This window comes from Pseudorasbora parva, chromosome 3 (genome assembly GCF_024679245.1).
Source record: "Pseudorasbora parva isolate DD20220531a chromosome 3, ASM2467924v1, whole genome shotgun sequence".
Classification (NCBI taxonomy): domain Eukaryota; kingdom Metazoa; phylum Chordata; class Actinopteri; order Cypriniformes; family Gobionidae; genus Pseudorasbora; species Pseudorasbora parva.
Window position 1 is genome coordinate 62,290,259 of NC_090174.1, and position 22,416 is coordinate 62,312,674.

At 39.8% G+C, this 22,416-nt stretch overlaps 2 protein-coding genes across 4 annotated transcripts in view; both read right to left on the minus strand.

The window, feature by feature from the left end:
* LOC137071595 (cytosolic phospholipase A2 gamma-like) overlaps window positions 1-3,286 on the minus strand; it is a 25,711-nt gene extending 22,425 nt beyond the window's left edge. For all 3 annotated transcript variants that reach the window (XM_067439733.1, XM_067439732.1, XM_067439729.1), the window contains exon 1: window positions 3,147-3,286. The gene's annotated coding sequence lies outside the window, so the exon portion shown is untranslated. The remainder of the gene's footprint in view (window positions 1-3,146) is intronic.
* On the minus strand, window positions 3,139-15,128 carry LOC137071670 (cytosolic phospholipase A2 gamma-like). Its single transcript, XM_067439852.1, has 13 exons — window positions 15,012-15,128; window positions 14,770-14,912; window positions 14,415-14,616; window positions 13,847-13,949; window positions 13,599-13,739; window positions 9,614-9,679; window positions 9,470-9,517; window positions 8,911-9,039; window positions 7,202-7,240; window positions 6,993-7,070; window positions 6,762-6,916; window positions 3,407-3,572; window positions 3,139-3,293 (listed from the first exon to the last, which is right to left on the minus strand). Exons 2-13 carry the CDS (start codon window positions 14,859-14,861, stop codon window positions 3,139-3,141), a joined length of 1,374 nt encoding a protein of 457 aa, XP_067295953.1. The 5' UTR covers window positions 14,862-14,912; window positions 15,012-15,128.
* Window positions 15,129-22,416: the final 7,288 nt, after the last annotated feature.

Below are 22,416 nucleotides of genomic sequence, written 5' to 3' on the forward strand. Positions count from 1 at the left end.
TAAATTTAATGAATGCCATTTACTATCATACCTACTAAATTATCATTACTGGAAATGGCAGTCATGTATCACAAGGCTTAGGCTGAGTCAAGGTACACAGAATAAAGGTCAATATAACACTAGGAGACTAACACTGGGAAAAAAAAATTATGCTGGAACACTTACTGATACAGAGGAGTCAAACTAGCATCAACAATTTGGGACAGACATGTGAAATAAAGTAAGGAAATGCTAAACGGAGAAAAAAACATCAGAGAACGGATGCAACAAAATATATATATATTTTTTTTTATCAAATCCTAAATGTTTCACTTTAGCAGAGCCATTGTTTCATCTTAATACATTTTCTTTTGTTGGGAAGGTGAGGAGCAAGGGGGCAGGTAATGAAGTGAAGGCTGTGGAGTGGCACATGATTAATTCCATAACCAGCTGCAAGGTGCCAGGTAAAAAGGACTGTGACTCCTGCCTCTAGGCTGTGAAAGATAGAGACTGGGTTGCAATCAAATACTACATTCACAACAGAATCATATCAATGAAAAGGAATATAAATAGATAGAACATCTCTCCCTAATGTGGTTGGACACCCGTCAGATTGTTCATCTTCAGACACAGATGAAGATATTGGTGTTGAAATCAGATGGCTCAGAAAGGCCTTAATTGACACCAATGTCATTTCCGCTCTCAAGACCCATAAAGGCACTAAAGACGTTGTTACAAAGCTCATCTCACTACAGCGGCTCTACAATCATTTTATGAAGAGACGAGGATAGTTTTTGTACGCAGAAAATAATAAATAACGACTTGTATAGTGATGGCCGATTTCAAAACAAAGGTTTGAACCGATTTGAACCAAACGTATTTCAGCAGTTTGACACGCAATCCGAATCATGAATCGATTCACAGATTCATAATAGTTTGAATCTTTGTTTTGAAATCGGCCATCGCTATATGTAATTTACTTTATTTTAAAAATGTATTTTTTTATCGCTCACGGTTGGTTTCACGTTTGTTTTAAAGTGTTTGTTCACCCTTAGTTTTCAGTAGTTTTTGTTATTTTTGGACCAAAATGAATTTTTGAGGCTGAAGCTTTATTAATGCATTCATCATTTTCTTCTTTATGATCAAAATGAAGCTGGGGCGATGCATTGAGAACTTTGTAAGTGTATAAACAGTTTAATAAGAAGCTGCTTAATAAAGACAGTACATTACACGTATACAGGCAGTAGCCATCTTGGAAAACTGTCTCAACCAGTCGAGCCACGAACGCTGTGCTAAGTGAACTGGTCGATAAGTCACAGGTCATCTCACATTTCACGTTAAATATATATTATATTTCACTAAAATCGTCAATGTACATACTGATTTAACCCTTTTGCTACAAGATACACTCATCGTGTAGCTCTTCTGTCAGTCAATTCAAAATTAAGCTTGCGCATAATGTCCGCATCAGATGCCGGTGTGAGATACCTGAGGCACGGCACGCCGCTTCGCTTCGCGTCCGGTGTCCTTCGCATCCTTCACCCCCTTAGGCACAGTCGGCTTAAGAACGTGCATGTAAATGCAATCAAAGTGTTCTTTTCCCCTCTAGGCGGGTATTTGTTTAGGTTTATTTATCAAAATGTTCTTTTATATATTTGTGTGATGTTCTGTATTTTGATCGTGGCTTTAACATGTTGTGAGAAAACGGTTTACAAATGTTTATTCACCTCATTACCTTTAATTTAAACCTAAATAAGAAAGCCATTGTCAGTTCGTCTGTCAGTTGGCAGGCAGTTTTGGTCGCTTTATTAAAAGTTGTTGCTGTGTGCAGTGTGTAAAGGAAAATAAAAATAGTTTTACCCTTCTGCTGACAAGTGTCATGGCCCTCCCAACCCATTCACACACATAGATGATTTGACTATTGGTTGACCATAGAAAGATTCGACAATTCTGATTTGAATGTCTAAATCCTTAGTCGGGGACACCCCTAGATTGTGCCATACATTTTTACTGCGGGTCTATTTGAACTGGATTAGTATTACCCAAGGTCATTTTTCTGAACATTTTTACAGAAGGTAAAAGTCTCCGTAATCTTTACTGACATTAGCCCTATTCAGCTGGATTAGATTAACATGGGGACGTGGGGGTAAAGTAATTATTACCAGAGGTTCTCTGTGATTTTAGTCCCGTCCGAATGTGCCATCTCGGCAATCATTACGGACAATGTCAGTGAAGATTACTGAGACTTTTACTTTCTGTAAAAAGGTCCGGAAAAATGACCTTGGGTAATACTAATCCCGTTCGAATAGACCCACTGTAAAAATGTATGGTAAAATTCCGTCATTTCCGGTTTAAAAGTTTCATTTTGCGAGCATGGAGGCGCTTGAAGCATTCGGTTGTAGGTGTTGGGACAACTCTGTGTCAAACGTCCAGTATTTTCCGCATATCATTTAAAGCAAAAAGAAGATCAAAAGCAGAGGCACAAAACTTATTTTAGCTCTAGAAAAGTGTCTATTATCAACACAATCCAATCAGAATCATTAGACTGGACCTAACTGTTTATTAAAACACACAAATATAGCCTGAGACGGAGTTCAGACTGGCGCTCATGTTGTGTTTGCTCACGTGATAACAGCAGCGTCATACACACATGACGACACGGAGGATACCGTTGTGTGTAAAGCAAGTTACACCTCCCACTTCTGCTAGTTTTACTGAGATGTCTTATCCCGTGCGAATTGGCCATTAATATTACAGAGGTCCTGAGGTAAAATGACTTTATCCCCACGTCCCCATGTTAAACTAATCCCGTCCGAATAGGGCTATTGTCCGTAACGATTACCGAGATGGTACATTTGGATGGGACTAAAATCACAGAGAACCTCTGGTAATAATTACTTTACCCAAATCTCCTCATGTTAAACTAATCCAGGCCAAATAGGGCTATAGTGAATTGTGTTAGTGTATTATTGTATTTTGAAAATTAGTGTTGGAGTTTAGTTTACAATGTGTGATTTTGAGCATGAAATTAACTGTTTTGTCAATTGTGTGTTGTAGGTGTGTTTACACTAAGAAATTAAACACTAAGAAATTAAACATTTATTGTAAAATGACTCCGTTTAGTCACGTTATTGAATTTTGTCGTGCCATTGCCCGGAATCACTTACCCTTAATGGCCGCACGGATCTGATCCAGCAGTTTTGCTCTGTTGTTTGTGATGTTTCTTCCAGCGACCTCCATCAGTTCAGTGATCATCTCAGCACTGTAAGGAAGTTGAAAGGTCGTATAGCTGTTCCTCATGTCCTCAATTTTATCTGAAGAAACATTAACACACTTAAATCAGAAAATATGAAATTATTTAAATACTGTATTTAAATACAGTAAATATTTCCGTTTTATTCAGTACTACTGTAAGATCATAACTTGCCTCCACAATTGACCTCATTAAAGAGAGGGATGTGGATCACGGTTGGAGCATTTTGGCCTTTGAACACATAGAAGTCCTTTGGATTCTCTGAGTGTCCATCTGGAATCTTGACCTCAGGAAAAGGGATTTTTGTTTTCTTGCACATCTCTGCAGCTTTCTTCACCGTCTGTGATAGAAAAGCATCACATTATTGTTTGATAAAAATTGTTAGACTGTAATTAGTTCAGTTAAATCATCGGGATGAGAACCACTCTCTGAGATAAATGGAAATGCTAACAGGTAGCACTCACTTAGAAATCATAATATTGTTAATTGAAAATCTATACATTTATATATACATTTTAAATGGTCATCTGTCTGTTTAAAGGATATTGTCCAATGTATTGGTTGTTGTGAGTCGCACAAACAGGTAAATACCAGAATTAGTCTTTACAGTTTTTCTCGATTGCTTAAACACATTTCTTGAAACTATGCCTCATATTCTCAAAACTATAAACACAAATCCATAACGTCTCACCCAGTTTCCCAAACAACCTATTTTCAGGTCAAAATGAAGCTCTACACTCAAAACCATTCACTCTTGCTGAAAAACCAAACTTTGCCCTCAGACAAGACACACAAGCCCTCAAAATCACATACACTACAACATAGTCTAACACACTGGTGCAATAAATTCAAAACAACATTTCCAAAACTGGTAAGTTATGTTACTTGTGGTTCACCTCCTCACAAACCTTTTCACATGATGAACAAAAGACACAACCAATGGATACATTGGCACATTTTTATTCATTCATTCATACTACACAGTACAAAAAAAACAAAAACAAAAAAATGTATTCCGCCTCAGCCTCCCATCTTTGGTCTGGGTCAGGCCAGAGAATCTCATCCACATCACAGGCTATATTAGCCCTAGCCTGGCAGAGGGGGTAAAATCCTCTTGCATGCCTGATCCACCCCTGGCACGCATCTACTGACACATGGCCTGGACGAGGTGAACAAGCATATAAGGTTCTCGATCATACACTTTCCACTAGTGTTGTAGTCAAGACCACCTAAACCGAGACCAAGACAAGACCAAGACTTTGAAGGGCCGAGACCGAGTCAAGACCAAGACCAAGACCAAGACAGGCCGAGACCGAGTCGAGACTGAGTCAAGACCAAGACCAGTGCATGTCCCCACACTTATGATAAAATGTGGAATATGCATATGATTGGCACTTCTCTCGTATGATTAACTAAACTGGCTCTAATTTCATCCGAGACTGCTTGTCTTCCTCCTCCTCCTCCTCCTCCTCCTCCTCCTCCTCCTCCTCCTCCTCCTTCTCCTCCTCCTCCTTCACCACATCCTCTTCCTCTCCCTCCTCCTTCACCATGTCCTCTTCCTCCTCCTTCACCACGTCCTCTTCCTCTCCCTCCTCCTTCACCATGTCCTCTTTCTCCTCCTTCACCACATCCTCTTCCTCTCCCTCCTCCTTCACCATGTCCTCTTCCTCCTCCTTCACCACCCACGTCCTCTTCCTCTCCCTCCTCGACCTCTTCCTTCATTTCTTTGAGGATCCATTGTTCCAAATCTCAAATGAACTGACTCTGGCACTTTTATGTATCTTGAAAGTTCTGATTGATGTGTGTTCCATTTTGACTCTTAGTGTTTTCACCTGGGTAATTGTGTGCTAATTGAGCTGAAATAATATGCTGAATAAGAATATGCTGACTTGAGGGGACAATATTGAATGCTAGTGCTTTCTAAATGACCACATGGTCTAGGCAATGAGAAATTAAGGGATTTGTGTGTAGAGCTTTGCAGTGACAGTTCAACAAATCTGACTCATGTGTCAAAATAGGGAATAGTGTTTATAGTTTAGTGAAATGGGTGTGCTTTTTGATAAATGGCGTTATGGTTTTGAAATTTTAGTTCAAAAGCCTGGTTATAGTGTTTAAGCAATCGAGAAAAACTGTAATAATAACACTGAGGGCAAGCAGGAAAATATAAACATCAACCAAGTCAAAACAACACAGAACAATGACCAGAGAAAACTGAGGGTTTAAATAAATACCCAGACAGTAATCAAAGGAACTACGAACAGGAGAGGAACTAATGAATAAAAACTAACAATCTCAGAGAACTCAGGCAAAACTAAAATGTGACCATTACAGATATTTGTAAAGGTTCGAAACAACATGAGATGGACTAAATTATAGGGGATTTATTCCTTTACAATGAACTTCAATGAGTGAGTAAAAAAAAAAAGTGTAAATATATCAGAGATGGGGACTCGAGTTTGAGACAGTGCGCATTTTCTGTTTGATCTGTGGCCCATAGTTGGAGAAATTGAGATCAGTCATAGACGTAGGCTAGTCCGGTAGAAAGGGTAACAGGGGAAGAAAAGGGTTAACAATAACATTACTCTGAAACAAGTGCAGTTATAGCCTACATAAGATACAATATTTTCTACTTAACTTTTATTAGACTACAGATCGAAAAGTGTGTTTTTTCACTGAGTGCATTCTCTGCCGTCCGAGCTATGCACTGAAGCGTACTCTCTCTCATGTCTGAGGTAAATCATTAACACCATCACCACTTACAGGACATGTGTTTTATTGAACTAAATACATTAAATCGGCTCAAATGAATACGCAGGTTAGTTTTCTGAACAAGAGCGCTCCCGAGTCAGTCTTTCTCACACTGTTCGCGTGTGAGCACATACCGGCAGTTCAGTGGGGAAATGTGCAGCTCTTAAAGAGGCCACGCTATATTCCTACTCGTGGAATATAGACCTCCTCCAAGTATGTTGTGGTGCTGGTGCGCAGTAACATAATAATTCAGGAACAGAAAAGAGAGTACTTTTTCTTCAGAACCTACATTTTTGGTCTGTACTGTAGGCTACTGTGCGTTTGTGCTAAGGCAAAATGCAGATATTATCTTAAAGGTAAAGCATTCTTGGGTTTTTTGTCATGTTGCAATACCCTGTTTACAGTTATATAACAAAATCAAAGCTGATACGGTATGTTAATAGAAATAGGTGTCAAAATAACATATTACATGCTTTGAATTCCTTATATAGCTTTGCAGTGTTCTGCACAGCCTGGATGGGTCACAGTATGTGATGCAACACTTAAGAGACTTATTATAATAAAGAGACTTGAGACTTGACTTGGACTCTAGCTTAGAGACTTGTGAGCATCTCTGATATATATATATATATATATATATATATATATATGTGTGTGTATATATATATATATATATATATATATATATATATATATATATATATATATATATATATATATATACATATATATATATATATATATATATATATATATATATACACACACATTTCATATTTACCATGAAAGGATCTTCGTCGCTGAAATCCAGTGAAATGATGAGGTCAACTTTTCTCTCTTCTCTCAGCACTGAGAAGTAGGGTGAGTTGAGCAACAGTCCAGCATCTATATAGTCTCTCGTCTCACTTTCCAGAAGAGGGGAGGGCACTGCTTCATCTGAGAGATCAGCATTATTATGTTAATCACAATGAATTCCCAGTTAGCACCTGTCTATTTGAGTTTCTGTTTTCACCTGTCATTTTGTAGAGGAAGTTATAATTCCTGCCCCAGATCCAGTTAGCCATGATATTCGCAATAGTCTTCAAAAAATCTGTGAAACAAATATACAGTAGTTCTTAAATTAAGTAAATGGTTCTGATATAGTTTAATATTTTGTATATGTTTTTAGTTGACTATCTTTGGAGAAAAGTTAATAGTTTCTTCAGCTTCACTTCAGCTTACGTTTCAGCAACATCTTTTCAAAAAGGCTTCCAGTGTGCTCTGTAAAAAAATGGGAATGTGCAGATTGAGTTCTCTTTATCTGATGAGGTAAAATAGTTAGTGTATCTTAGTTGTGTTAATTAGAGTTTTTGTAATACTAAACATGTTTTTGCATGATTATAGTATCCGTATTTGTAATTTCATCATTTAGCTTGGTAGTATTGATTATTATGTTGTTTAAGGGCATGTTCAAACTTGGCATGTTTGGTTCGATTAAAGGTTTTTACATTCAAAAATATCATAATGAATAAGTAATAGGCTATTTTCTACCCTGGTTTCAAGCTCCTCATGGAACACTCGGTTTTGATGGCCGTGCCGCACTGAAGACTTGGAAGTAAACACCCACAGCTATGAACTGATAAGCTCTCGAATCTTGCAATCTTCGGCATATTATTAATGTTACATTTCTTTCCTGAGCTGGTGGGCGGGCTACAGAATCAGTTGTTCTTCTATTGAGGCGGCGTTTCACTACACAATGACTTCAAGGTGTGGCATATTCTGAAATCGATCGTTTTCTGGGTCTGGTGTCAATAAAAGCTTTTCTTTGACTAACAAGGAGGTTTTCAGCTCTGAAACGTACAGGATACTCTTATATCACAATAAACTTTTATATATCAAAGGCTGAATGAAAAGTTTATTACAATTTATGATGCATTTAAAACTAACCCTGGTGCGATTGCTCTGTTAGTGTGGTTCACTTGAACATGTGTGAACTAGGGATGTGACAGTGAGGAAATTTTCCCACCCGTTAATTGATGTGTGACAACACCAGTAATATTGGTATCACCGGCAGGGGCATTTAAAACACTAATTTCAAACCAAAAGTAAAACCGCAATTGCATTCATAATGGTGCGGAGCAAAGCGAGTGGTTTCAAGGAATTCAATAAAGATACGATAGGAATGTACTAAAACACATGCCAGTGGACACACACCGGGAATGAATGTTAGTGTGGCCATTGCTCATTTTAATTTCGGTTTTCAACAATTCAGGGGCAGGTTGCTTAAATGGTGCGTTCATTAGACTATTATTCTTAATGAAAAACACAACAGTACAGTACAATGAAAAACGTTTACATTTTGCTTTGAAACCAAATCTTCCGCAATCCTCTTGTCAGTGAGCTCCTTGCTCTCTGATGAATGAAATCTTACTCCTTCTGCTGGTGTGCTGCGACTCTCATTCAGCTCATACTGCACATTCAGTTTTTAATTGCAGCGTCTGTTCTCTAACCGAACAAAATTATTTTATTACTATAAAAACATTATAAATTATGGTGGGGGGCGGTCCCGTGGTGGGCAAGTGATGTAACCGGTGTTTCGCCTAAACACTGGTAACACCGACTATCGCAGCAAGCGTACTGTGAACGCTTCCAAACGAACTGCAGTTTTGAATAATATATGAACGAAACATGGACCAAAGACATGTAAACAAACCAAAAACAGGAAGATGAGACCCTAAAAAGAAAAGAATGTGCACGCATATAATATTTTTCTCATCATAGTTGCGAGTTTGCCCATCACAGTTTGGTACAGGCATCTCCTCACAGCAGATCTTGTTATTTGATTTCTTTGGTCTGGACCAAGTGAACCGAACTACAAGTATGACCACACCCTAAATGTTGCTAAAACACCATTAAAGATACATTTTCTAGCACACTTTAGGAAAATTTACCATTCAGTTTTGTGCTGATATATTCATCAAGATCAGATGGATCTTTGTTGGACAAAACAGAGAGCTCCATCTCCACAAAATCCTTGAGCAGATAGAAATATCCACCTAGAAAAGTGGAGCCTAGATCTCCTGAAGAAAACACACATTGAACAAACATGAACACAATGCAAAATGTCTTGGTAACACTTTATAATTACGTTCAGTTGTAAGTTATTTACAAGTGGTTAGTTAATGATGAACTAATCATTTACAAAACATTCATAAATGATTATCAAGTGATATGCTAACATTTTATGAATTTTTTGTAAATTCCGTTAAAAGTCATATACAAGTGATTAGTAAATTATTAACTAATAATTATATATAACATAATAATAATTATATATAACTAATTATATATATATATATATATATATATATATATATATATATATATATATATATAACAGTTAATAATTATTAATTATTAACCGATTGTTCATCAGCAGGTATAAACAGATCATTAGACACAAAAGACTGATCAACTTGTCAGTTAAAAAGTAATAAGAAATACCTTTACCTTTCTCCATTTCTGTTTTAGGTAGGCCTATTACATTTTTTAAGGAATCTGGAGCGGAAATCAAATGTAATTTAATTTCACATGATAATGAAATGATTGTCAGTTTTAGGCAGAACTGAATCCTCAGAATAAATGAAGTTGCACCTTGTATTTGTTTCCAGATTAATTTACGGTTCTCCTCTCCCTCAGCTACAGCGCTGCCACTCAGAGCTGCAGAAAACACATTTAAGTGTAACCAAATAAACGTCTCGGGTTACTATTGTAACCCTTGTTCCCTGAGAGGGAACGAGACACTGCGTCGTCGAGTGACGACACTCTGGGAACGCCCCCAGCGTGACGGCTCTGAAGTATGAATGAAATCAGCCACCAATCCGATTGGTGCAACGTCCTGACGTAGTAGGCGACAGCGTAAGCGGAAGCTATAAGAAGGCGCCGCCCCAAACGAAAGACAGCCTTTGCGATGAAGCGAGCGCTCTACGTGTAGGTGTGGCGACGAGACGCAGTGTCTCGTTCCCTCTCAGGGAACAAGGGTTACAATAGTAACCCGAGACGTTCCCTTTATCGAGGGAACTCAACTCTGCGTCGTCGAGTGACGACACTCTGGGAACGTCAATACCCACTATGCCACACCGAGACACGCACGTCCTGGTGTGAAGCTGGAAACCAGGCACACTCAGGACGCAAGCACTCTAGCACCCGGCGTAGCCGAGAGGTCCAGCTTATAAAATCTTATAAAGGTGTGTGGATTAGCCCATCCTGCCGCCTCACAAATCTCAATAAGTGAGGCTCCCGAAAGGAGGGCCACCGAGGAGGCCATGCCCCTCGTAGAGTGAGCCCTCACGGCTATGGGTGAAGGCAGATTGCGCACCCGATAAGCCGTGGCTATAGCCTGCACGATCCAGTTACTAATAGTCTGTCTCGCCGCAGGCAACCCTTTCTTAGGGGGGGCCAAGCACACCAAAAGCTGGTCCAACTTCCTCCAATGAGCTGACCTGTCCAAATAAAATCTCAATGCCCTGACAGGGCAGAGCAGGTGCAGCCTAGCTTCCTCTGCCGTCGCGTGAGGCGGAGGATGAAATGCCTGAAGAAACACCGACCCCATCCCCGTAGATGGGACCCTGGGCACGTAGCCCGGTCTGGGGTGCAAGATAGCTTTCACCCCGCCAAGGGCAAACTCCAAGCAAGTTGGCGTTACCGCCAAGGCCTGAAGGTCCCCCACTCTCCTCAGAGAAGTGATAGCGAGGAGAAAAGCTACCTTGAGGGTCAGATTTCTCGCCTCAGCCGACTCTAATGGTTCGAAGGGGGCCTCAACCAGCCCTTCGAGAGCCACTGCCAGGTCCCTTTTAGCTGGGACTCTGGGATAAGCCGCAGGCCTCAACCTCCTAGCCCCACAGAGGAACCGTACTACCAAGTGGTGTCTGCCCAGCGGGCCCCCTTCTAAAGGCGAGTGGAAAGCCCCTATGGCAACCACATACACTAGCGGCTGTAAAAGCCCGACTCCCTGTCTGGCGGAGGGACCTTCTCTATCGCCTCCTTGACCAGCAGAGACTGCACTTCTTGTTCCATAACCTGCCTCTGGGCCGGGGGGACCACGGTCCTGACCACACCGCTGAACTTCGGTGGTGGAGCTCTGAACTGTAATCTGTACCCCCTTTCCACTGTACACAGGGCCCCAGCAGAAACATATTCGGGAGGCATAGCCATGCGCCGAGATATTCCACTAGGGGAACCAACCTCTCGGGGTTAGTCTCTGGTACCCACCGAACCCCCTGCCCGACCCCCTGAAGCGGCCACCCGGCAGAGCTTAGTCGGGAAGGATTTTCGGTGTGCGAACGCAGTCGCTGGCCCGCTGCAAGTCTTTCTAGAGGCAGCTGGAGCAGCATGCGTCTGCTGGAAATCGATGTGGCCCGAGCGTCGTAGACGGCGGATCGCAGCATCGACTTCCAGAAAACTCCACAGGGGAGGCGACCTCAATCGCTCCCCGGGAGAGGGGGCTGGCCCGCAGGCCACTGGGCTGGGTACACCCCAGTCCAGACCACACCGAAGAATTCGGTGTTGGAACACTGAACTGCGGTCTGTACCCTCTGCCCACGGTACACAGGGCCCAAGTAGATATATTCGGGAGCATAACTATGCGCCGAGATATTCGACTAGGGGAACCAGCCTCTCAAGGCTGGTCTCTGGTACCCACCGCGCCTCCTGCCCGACCCCCTGAAGGGCCACCCTGCAGGGCTTAGTCGGGGAGGATTTTCGGTGCGCGAACACATTCGCTGCCCAGCTGCAGTCTTTCTAGAGGCGGCTAGAGCAGCATGCATTCGCTGGAAGTCAATGTGGTCCGAGCGTGTAGACGGCGGACCGCAAGCATCGACTCCCAGAAAGCTCCACAGGGGAGGCGACCTCGATCGCTCCCCAGGAGAAGGGCTATAAAAAGCCCAGTGAACACAATTGGATGATAGGCTGATAATCTAACTCCTCAAAGTTAGATAAATCCCATTTAATTCCTCAGAATTAAATGCCCCTAATCAACCCTCAAGTGAACATGGTCTGAATAATAGGCTGAATAAACATACCCAACTCCTCAAAGTCAGATAATGTTAAATTATAATTCCTCAGAATTAATAGAGCCCTAATTCCCAGACGATACTGTTTAAACATGTATTTAACGAATCGTCATCTACACGCTGCCTCAGCAACGCGAGATTCGACTCGTTACAACATATTTGGCTTTCATCCCTCGAGATGAAAGACCACAGGCGCGAGGCTGAAACACTCGAAACGCACGGCTGTACGCTGCGAGATACTCAACAAACACAGCCAGCACCCTCAGGAGCTGACTGCACTCGCGCCAAACAGTATCACATGTGCACCGATGGCGTGTGTTCACTAATATTACAGACCGTAATCTACGCGCTGCCTCTGCAACGCGCGATTAAGCCTTGCATTATGAAGCGCAAGCTCTCATTTTACTTCGCTACCTCGATACTGAGCACGTCTAATTCCTCGGAATCGGACTGCTCAAGCATCTAATTCTCCATCCCGGGGGAAAAAGCCACACCGTGGGTTTCCACACGAGGAATGGGAACATTGGCCAGCTACAGACAACCCCCTCGAGAGCTGCCCGTGTGCCTTTATTTTATGAATGAAGTAGCGTATGCTGTGCGCGTCCGATTCCTCAGAATCAGACGGCTCGAGCATCGGGTTCTCCGCAGCGCGGGCTTCCTCACGAGGCGGAAGAGCGTCTGAATCATCGGACGAGGATTGGGAAGATGCCTCCGCATGCCCGCCTCCCGTCGCGAGACCCAGTTGTGAGCCCCATGATCTACGCCGCCGCGCTGCCTCAACAGTCGCGGGACCGGATCCCTGGGGCTTGCGAGCCCGGCCGCTCTCCTTAGACACGGCCAGCCGTAAGCGCAGCACCCGGAGCGGCAGCTTCCCGCTGCAGGCGGCACCCTCACGCGCTGCCCGAGCCTGCTGCGCCCCGAGACACTGCACACACAGCCGGTGTGTGTCCGAGCCCGAAATGAACCGCGGGCACGGGTGCACACACCTCCTAAACAGCTCGCTTGTTTTAATGTGGTGACAGACATACAATATCACACAGAGCGACTCGCTGAAGAGCAAAGACTGTCTTTCGTTTGGGGCGGCGCCTTCTTATAGCTTCCGCCTACGCCGTCGCCTACTACGTTAGGACGTTGCACCAATCGGATTGGTGGCTGATTTCATTCATACTTCAGAGCCGTCACGCTGGGGGCGTTCCCAGAGTGTCGTCACTCGACGACACATTGTTGAGTTCCCTCGATAAAGGGAACCAAGATGTATCATTAAAATAAGATGAATAATACAAACATTTTGATTTAGGCTCTTATTTATAAGCAAAACGTATCTTTCCTTTAAATCTCTATGTATGAGAAGGTTTATGTTGAAAACAGCACCTCATGTGTTGGTGAAATTGCTAATTGTAATGTTTATAATTCTGTTTTGACAGAACTGATCTCCAGATCAATCCCAGAAATTACTGATCTATTTATTCTCTGATTCAGTTCTATATAAAGTGTACAATAGAGAATCTGTAGAATTAAGTTGATATTATAAATGTGAATAAACTCTCCTTTAAAACAAAGTTTGTTACCTTGCAGGTACAGCATGTCTATTTCAGGCTGCTTCTTGATCTTACAGCCCTTGTCAAACTTGCTGCCAAAGCTCGAGGTTTCCACAAACGCTCCAATGAGGGAATACCCTGCTTCATATGGAGTGAACTCAAACCAGGGGTCTGCAGACAGAAACACGTCCATATAACAGCTGATACTAACCGATTCTGTTTACACACACACACACACACACACACAAACACACACACACACACACACACACACAGACCTGCATCCCCATCCTCTTTGCACTGCTGGTCGATCGCTGTGTAGATGGGAAACGGGTCATTACTGAGCTGGGCCCAGTGATCTGTGAGGTTGTGCTTGTCTATCTGAGGAGAAAAATTTATTTTTTCATCTGTTGATTATCATGATAGTGATGGAGAGACCTGGGACAATTTCTTTAGTCACAAACAAGTGAAAAACACCTGCTAGGGACAGTTTTTCTTCATTAAAGCTTTCCGTTTAATGAGCTAATTAAATATTTTATTTATATTATATTAATATACTTACATTTTTTTGTGTCCAATTGTTTAATTTAATTATATTGATTATTTAATTATATATATACATAACTGCCATGTTCTTGCATTTACACGGCTTTGATCCGCTGAGGTTGATGTGTACTATTAGAGCTAATAATTATGAGGAAGTTTCTCAATATAATGACTTAGAAAATCACATGTTTAGCCAAGAATGGCGCTTATATCAATAGGCAACTAAAAATATAACTCTTTTCAAAGACTTATTTGAGCAACTCATTAAGATCATTGAGGGTTGTGGGATGTGATACAGACCTCTTTCACATAATCTGTGATGACCGTCGCTGCCCAGAAATCAGTGAAATTGAAGAATTCTTTATTTTGGTAACATTTCAGCATTCTAAGAACTCTTTCTATCCAGCTGACTCCAGAACCGCTGATTCTGTCAATGATCTTGTCTTTCACAGTGTCTAGTTTGGTGGACCAGTCTGGTTCCTCATATAAGGAGGCCATACACCTTCAGAGGAACAACATATACTCTAATTTATGACATTCACCACATCTCTCTCTCTCTGTGTGTGTGTGTGTGTGTGTGTGTGTGTGTGTGTGTGTGTGTGTGTGTGTGTGTGTGTGTGTGTGTGTGTGTGTGTGTGTGTGTTGTTGGTTGTACCAGGTTGATCCAGAGACTCCGCTCAGATAAAGGATGCAGTCCAGAAGACCTGTTTTCTGGAGCTGATCCAGGGATCCCAGCAAACCCACCATGGCTCTTTGTCCTCCTCCAGAACCCAGTAATGCAATGTTTGGCACCTCATTCTGAAACAAAGATTGATTCAGCAAACATTTGATGTTCATCAGATACAACTTCTTGTGTAAATAGCCAGACAGGTAGCTATTAACTTTAAGATGTTTTACCTCACTGCAGTGTATCTCGAGTTTTTTCAAACTTTGCTGAATATCTCTTCTCCTTTTGGTTACAAACTCCTCCTCGTTCTTATTCAGAGAGTGTCCGATTCTCACCTCACCACTGCACACACACACACACACACACACACACACACACACACACACACACACACACACACACACACACACACACACACACACACACACACACACACACCAGTGCTGAATAACATCACATACAGCTATAATCCAATTTGTAGAGGTTAATTGTGATGCAGTTCAGTTCTTATATAAAATAAAAAGCACAGCTAATTCAGAAATCTGAATTACATACAGTAATGGATATTAAAGGCATAAAGAAATACCTTTCCTGGGGTTTTGATGCACTCATCTATAAAACAATACAGCAGAGGTAGGAGTAAGTCATGTGCAAGTCACAAACAAGTCCAAGTCAATTTTTGTGAGAGTCAAGCACGGCAAGTCAAGTCACTGCTTTATGTCAAGCAAGTCAAACAAATGTTCGATGATTGCAAATACTTTACATTGTGTCTACATTTTTATATAGAAACAATACAGAAACTGTGAACTGAAATACTAGTAACATTTCTGCAGATATTCTATATAACACACACATATAAACAAAACGCTATGCTGTCGAAATGCTCACAGTAGGCTTTTTCAGCAAAACTGGTTAATTATTCAGCAAAAATCCATCATTGTGCAACACAATTCAGATACCACATTTCAACTTACAGTACTGGACGTTTTCGTAGTAAAGTTTTTTTTGTGTGTGTGCAATTTTGAACTCATCATCGCGACCTAATGAGGGATACAGAACCCACCCTTTCTGGCAACACTGAGCATGGGTGCGACCATGGGCGTGTCGTGATCTGTGAGGGACTGATTAACATGGAAACTTGGCGTAGCGCCTTCCAAGTTCAGTCACTTATGACTGTCAGTGCTCTTGCATTAGCTCTCTCTGCTTGCCTGCTGCGTCACATGGTTAGGTTGTGGTGCATTCAAAAACAGATATTTATCAAACAAAACAAGTTATTTCAAGTCATTTAACTCATGTCCCAGTCAAATCTCAAGTGCTAAATGTGCGACTTAAGTCTGACTCGAGTCTCCTAGTCTGGGATGCACTGTCTGCGGCGGTAACAAAGCGAAAGGCACCTGTAGGTGTATTGGAGGTTTATTTGGAGGTGGTATAGTATCTTCTATACTGCCGTATATAGAACCTAATACTACAGTCAATTCACACAAATTCCCATGATCGATCGTCATTTAAATTAATGATTAATTAATCAACTAGTCATTAGTCTTAATACTGGAATGACAGTATTAAAACTCTTAAGACAGCATGACAGGGTGTGCAAATGCTGCTCAAAACATCTTGTTCCTCACCAAAATGAATGAGAAGTGTTTTAGTCTAAATAAATCGTTAGTGGGATTGTAAAATGAGCTGATGTGATAAATCACTTATTAAATTACTAAATTCATAATCATGTGACCCGTCACGGAAACCAGTGACACAAGTTGACAGCATTAATTTTGAGCAAAATGAGAAAGAAAAAAACGTTTTTTTTTTTTTTTTCAATATAGGTGATTATTGCGAGGCTACTTAGTTATGCAGTGCTCTGGCCGGCTTTAGCTGATATCAAAATTCAATGAAGATGGACGCTGCAAAGATTATTGCAGATGAGCTGAACTGTGGCAGTTACACCGAAAATGTTTTGAAGTAATTCTTCGACAAGCCGGATGCTGATGAACAAGCTCTCACTGATTCTGAAGATGATCTTAGCAACAATGAAAGTGGCATAATAAGACTGAATAATATCCCTAATCTCCCAGATAGCAGACAAACACTGAATCAGCATTGAATCAGTTAATGCATCAACTAAAATATCATTGAATCAATATTGAAATGTAACATTGATTTTTCATCAGGTTTGCACCGTGAAATAATTATTTCAATAATTTATTGAAATAAATAAAATATTAGTTATTTCAACTATGAAAAATAGATCAATCTTGCTTTATTTACAACAGGATTCTATGCCATTTAATTGTCTATATTTTATTCCTTTTAATCAGAGACCATGTATGGCTGCAATCAATATGATTTTGTATCAAAATGTCACTCAGTAAACATGTAAGACAACTTAACAATGTCCTTCAGTTTACCTGCAAATGTATTTATTTTTGCCCCCACAGTTACAACAGGAAATCTCAAATTGACTTAAAACAATCACATCTGAATTTATAACACAAATGCCAGGAGAAGAGCCTGGAAAAAACATGACAACCTGCATTTGAAAAATGGAGGTAAATACAAATGGAAACTTGCCAATAAATACAGAAATGGAACGGTACTACTGAAAGAAAGAAGGTAGAAGAAAGAAATACTCTGAATGCTCTGAACTCAGGGATTTCCAGAACTTTCCACCATGCTCAATGTCCCCAAGCCTTTCAGGGGCGTAACGAAGCTAGTTTTGCACCGTGCAAGCAAAGATAAACTCTGATGCCTCCTTTTTATCAGCATTCCCTAGTAAAGCATCTAAAACAAGAAAAAGCAGTTAGTAAATATTTAGAAATATGATTAATTATACATTACAAATGTAGCCTACTACAAAATGAAGTGAAACTTTAAATTTTATCAAAATCTTTATATCCCAGTTAAGACACGCTGAAATTAGCTATTTAATGAATTTTAGTATAGACTTTTAAAGAACCTGGCAGACACACAATGAATGAAAAAGCAAAGTGAATATTTTTTGGTGTTTTATCTAATAATATTATTGTATTTAATAGTAAATAACAGTAAATAAATAAATAATATGTAAAAGTGAAACAAGTAAATTAATGATCAAGTAACGTTAGCTAAATAAAAAAAAGGAGCTGATTAGGTTACACAGTGGTTTGAAAGAGATTACAACACAAACTGGAGGCGCACCAGTTTGCTTAAGTTTGATATAGCTGCCTACAGAACTTATAGATCTCAGTCTTTTTTTCTTTCTTTTTGCAAGCAAAACTTCGCAAGCAGAGTTACGAACTGATTGTCCTATTTCCCCTCAGCGCCAATGGGTCAATCAGTTGTAACTCTGCTTCAGCTGTGCGATAACCTCACGAGGGCCGACCACAATTACTGCCATGCCAGAAATTCATCTAACCATCCGATCGCTTCTCGTTTCTACACTGGACAAATACAGGATGATTTTAGTATCAAAATTATCCCAGCCAACACGTGTATGTGGGGCCCACATGGGTTAAACATGGGTTACAGGGGTACAGAGTGGGCATGGGCTCAAAATGGGCATCTTATCTGGGGCCCACTTGGGTGAACTAAGTAGGTCCCACATGGGCAAACCCAGCTGGGCTCCACATGTGGGACCTAGTTGGTTCACCAATGGGAAATGAGTACATGGGTTGAAAATGGGCTACACAGCTAATTCATTTTTACCAAAAAGACAAGTGCAAACACAGTCAATTCCAAAGGTTGATTACATGGGTAGATAGCACACAAATATGCAACCTTGAAATAATTATTTTATTTTCACACTTTAACACAATGTGACTTCAATCTAATAAAAATCTAAAAATTCCAACACAATTGCAATTTTACCTAATTTTCAACCATGAATGAATGTCACGATGGCCTATTACCGAAAGTCTCCTCCAAAGGCTGAATGTTCTCTCTAAATGTGCACTCGTGGCCGGGAACCACAGAACATTTTTTCTATATATTATTTTGTAAACATAAGTCTATACATTTTCTTTTTTTTTCTTTTTTTGAAATGCAAGTTATTTGTAGATAAATGTAACAAGTCATTGTTGTCCATTGTAATTTGTAGGCCTAAGTTAAATTCTATAGTTAAAGTTCTATAGCCTACATTAGTTATTTTTGTAAAGCAAGCTATTTGTAAACTAACCAGAGTAATACTATACATTGTTTATTTTTGATATGTAACTTGAAATGTGTTGCTGTGTTTTATTTTTGTGAAAAAAAATAAAAGAGAAGTGGTTGTTCTGTACATTGTTTATTTGTAAATGCAATTTCTAATTTGTACATTAAACTAATTCTTCTATACATATATTTTCCGGTCAAATTAAAATGTGTAAATTAAAATACTTTGGTCTATACATTACATAAAGTAGGCTACTTTTTACAACTATTTATACAGTATAATTTAGGTTTAACATCAGAAAGAACACAAATTTAAATTAACAGATAAAACAGAAGACAACATTTGTATGTAGGCTACACTTTCATTGAGCTGAGTGGGAGACCATGCTGGTCCGGGATGGGCTGCACAATAGAGACCCTGGCTCAGCCAGAGGGACATCATCCGAGTTGTGTCCACTGTCTTCATGTTTGCTGGACTGAATCAGTCGATGCCATGTCATAAAAAGTACAACGCATTTGAATAATCAAAAAAAAAAGAAGTAGGCTGGGCTACTTCAATAAAGTCTTGGACGTAAATATATAAATGTGAAAATGTATTGTAACGGTTACATTTAACATAAGAAATAATATGTTAACTAAACCATAGGTTAGGCTTTAAACCTGGTCATTGTCTGGTCTCCTGATGTCGCAGGCTTTGAAGCATGTTAAAATCCGCTCAAAACTCATAAAAAGCGAATAAAAAAATCTATTAAAAAAAACACTATTTTGCCTCCATTTCTCCTTTTAAAATCCCTTCACAAACCTGCTGTCAGTTTTCACACACCTGCTATAGGTCATTTAATGACGCTTGGTTCAGTGTTGCCAAGTCTGAAATTTGGCTACTTTTACACTATTATTGCTGTGGAATGTTTGTTGCCTGTAGTCCACAGGTTTGAGTTGGCTATACCCTAGCAATATTTCTATCTCCCATCCGCCGCGTTTTGGCGCATTTTGGCCGTGATTCCGCAACTTTTTATTTGCAATTGGAGGGTTTTTTTTGTGTGGACCTGGCAACCCTGTATCTCGTCCGGTTTGGCTTTCGAAGCGCGCACATTGTCACAGCTTCTGTCACTTTGCTGAAAGACAGGATTTCTTGCTGACTGCCAGTGGATTCAAGGTAAGAACAAACAATTTCTAAACTGAAATGTTAATTAAAGTACATTGTTTTCAAAGCATAAGGTTAATCATAGATTTTTTTAAGTTAAAATTTTAGTTAGACTTCGCTAAATCGTGGCATTTTCCGGCGCCATGACCAAACGTTAAGCATAACTGTACCCTATTATAGAAATAATCTTATTTTCTTAGAATTAGTAGTATACAAACTGTGAATTATTACAAATATTTTGGAGACTTCAGCATTGAAATTGTAGGCTACCACTGTTTTCCGATATAAATCCCTCAATGGTAGTAATTTCTTAGTTTGTGTAAAGTGTGCACATCAAACTCCCAGAATGAAAGCAGGACTTATTTATATTTCCAATGTAATTATGAGACAAGCGTTCCTGCCTATGTGCTTCTTTTCCTTTTTTATTTAGTGTTAATTTAAATAACAAATGCACAAAAGATTACCAATATAGAAGCGTTATTTATTTATTTTTGCCGTGAGGGGCGCCTTTTTAAAATGGTTTTCTGTTAGCAGTGAGCGTTTTGCGGGCTGTTTATGCGTTTATAAAGAAGCGCTATGAGCGCATGAACCAAAAAAAAAAAAAAAAAAAAAAACACCTCTAAGCAGCAAAGCGTCCGACGTCATCTCGTTTTTTAACACTCAAGAATACTGTTCCAAATAATTTACATTGGCTTCTGAAGGATTTGGTAATACTTGAGTCATAGTAATAGTTCGGATCTTCACTTAATAATTAATTAGGCTATATGCATCATTCTAATTATTAATCTGAATGTAGTACTTCTCAAAGAGGTATGAAATTTTTGTCATTGATTAGCTAATAATTAATTGAACTGAAAACAGTAGAAAAAAAGGAAATAAGTAATTGGTTATGTAAGAAATTAGGGATATTTCCCCCAAATATAAATCTCAAATTTCTCCTGAGTACCACCAGCCCTGCACAGTTTGTATGTCTCCCTCATCTATCACACCTGATTCAAATCATGAGCTCATTAGCAGAAACTGCAAAACCTGAAATGGGTATGTCAGCCCCCTCCACCTTCAACTCCTTTAACGGGTGTTACTCCAGACCGCACCAGGACAGTTCTGCAAGGTGCCAGTTCTTCATTTAGAGATAAGACATAATGCTTTTATCCAAAATAATGAAATCCAATTTCTCAACTGTTTACATTTACTTTAGACATAACCGACTGTGTTTACAAGAAAACTTGAAAACTTGATGGGTATAACTATTTATGATTAAATGATGACACAATTTTAGTTTTTAGGTAAACCATCCCTTTAAATATTGCCCTGTGCCCTTGTTTCTGTGTTTGATTGGTATATAATAAACCTTTGGAGCAAAAATGTTGCTCTTGTCACTTTTGTAAAAATCCACAGAAACCATTTGTGTATAGCAGATATTATATCTGATACCATTATTTTATTTCCTGAAAAATGTCAAAGTGCAGATAACTCCTTTTTGTTGGAATTGAATCTCACTTTAATGCTCTTTAAATATTTTACAGGAAGCTTGAAAAAAAATGTGCTTACAAACTATATTACCAGAAGAGACGCAGAAAAGGCAGTGTCAAAGTGGCTAATCGGTGCCAGGGACAGGGGAGGACACCGCACTGTGAGGGCACGTGGTGGACAGCAAGACGGGTAAATAATTTAAGACTTGCTTGGTTTTAAATGGTAATAAAAACTATAAAAAGATAAGAATGATAGTGCATATCAATACAAATTCAAAATTGTTTTACCATTTGAGAGCTGTTACATACAGTGCAGATGAGGGACGTTGATTTTACTGATCTTTTTTTTTTTCAATCATATATCACTCTTAAATGATTAAATACAAAAAGAATAGTAGCTATTAAGATTGATGTGATTTGGAATGCCTGATAAAAAAAATATGATCAGAAAATCAACGTGCCTGAAAATCTGCACGCAGTGTAGAGCGACCGTAACTTGTTACAGTGACTTGTCCTGGAATCTGTCAGCTCTGCATACCCACTTCAGGTCTTGCATAATCTCAGGTCTTCTATAATAAGCTGATAAGATGAATCAGATGTATTAGATGAGGAAGACATACAAAGGCTGCATCTGACAACTTATGCAGCTGACTCGTTGCCTCTCCGACCTATCAGCCAACGACTTAACAGGCAGCGCTTAGATAGTAAGGTACCTCACAAAACTGATTTCGGACAGACTTATGAGGCAGCACAATGGTTTAATGATCTACAACAAAACAGAAAGAGCATTGGTAAAAGCATGTATTTTCTACAATAGTAATTTCTCATCAAAATTACTTCAAAAGTGGTAAAAGTTGGTCAAAATGTACTTTTTTGCACAGCCAGTATGTTCAG

Bases quoted from the DNA above. Each gene is read 5' to 3' on its own strand.
- LOC137071670 (XM_067439852.1), bottom strand. From the start codon at position 14,861: ATGGTGGGTTTGCTGGGATCCCTGGATCAGCTCCAGAAAACAGGTCTT. The intron at 3,573-6,761 runs GTAAATATGAAA...TTTCTATCACAG, and splicing joins GCGACGAAGATCCTTTCATG to ACGGTGAAGAAAGCTGCAGA. The intron at 3,294-3,406 runs GCAAGTTATGAT...ATGTTTCTTCAG, and splicing joins TAATGAGGTCAATTGTGGAG to ATAAAATTGAGGACATGAGG.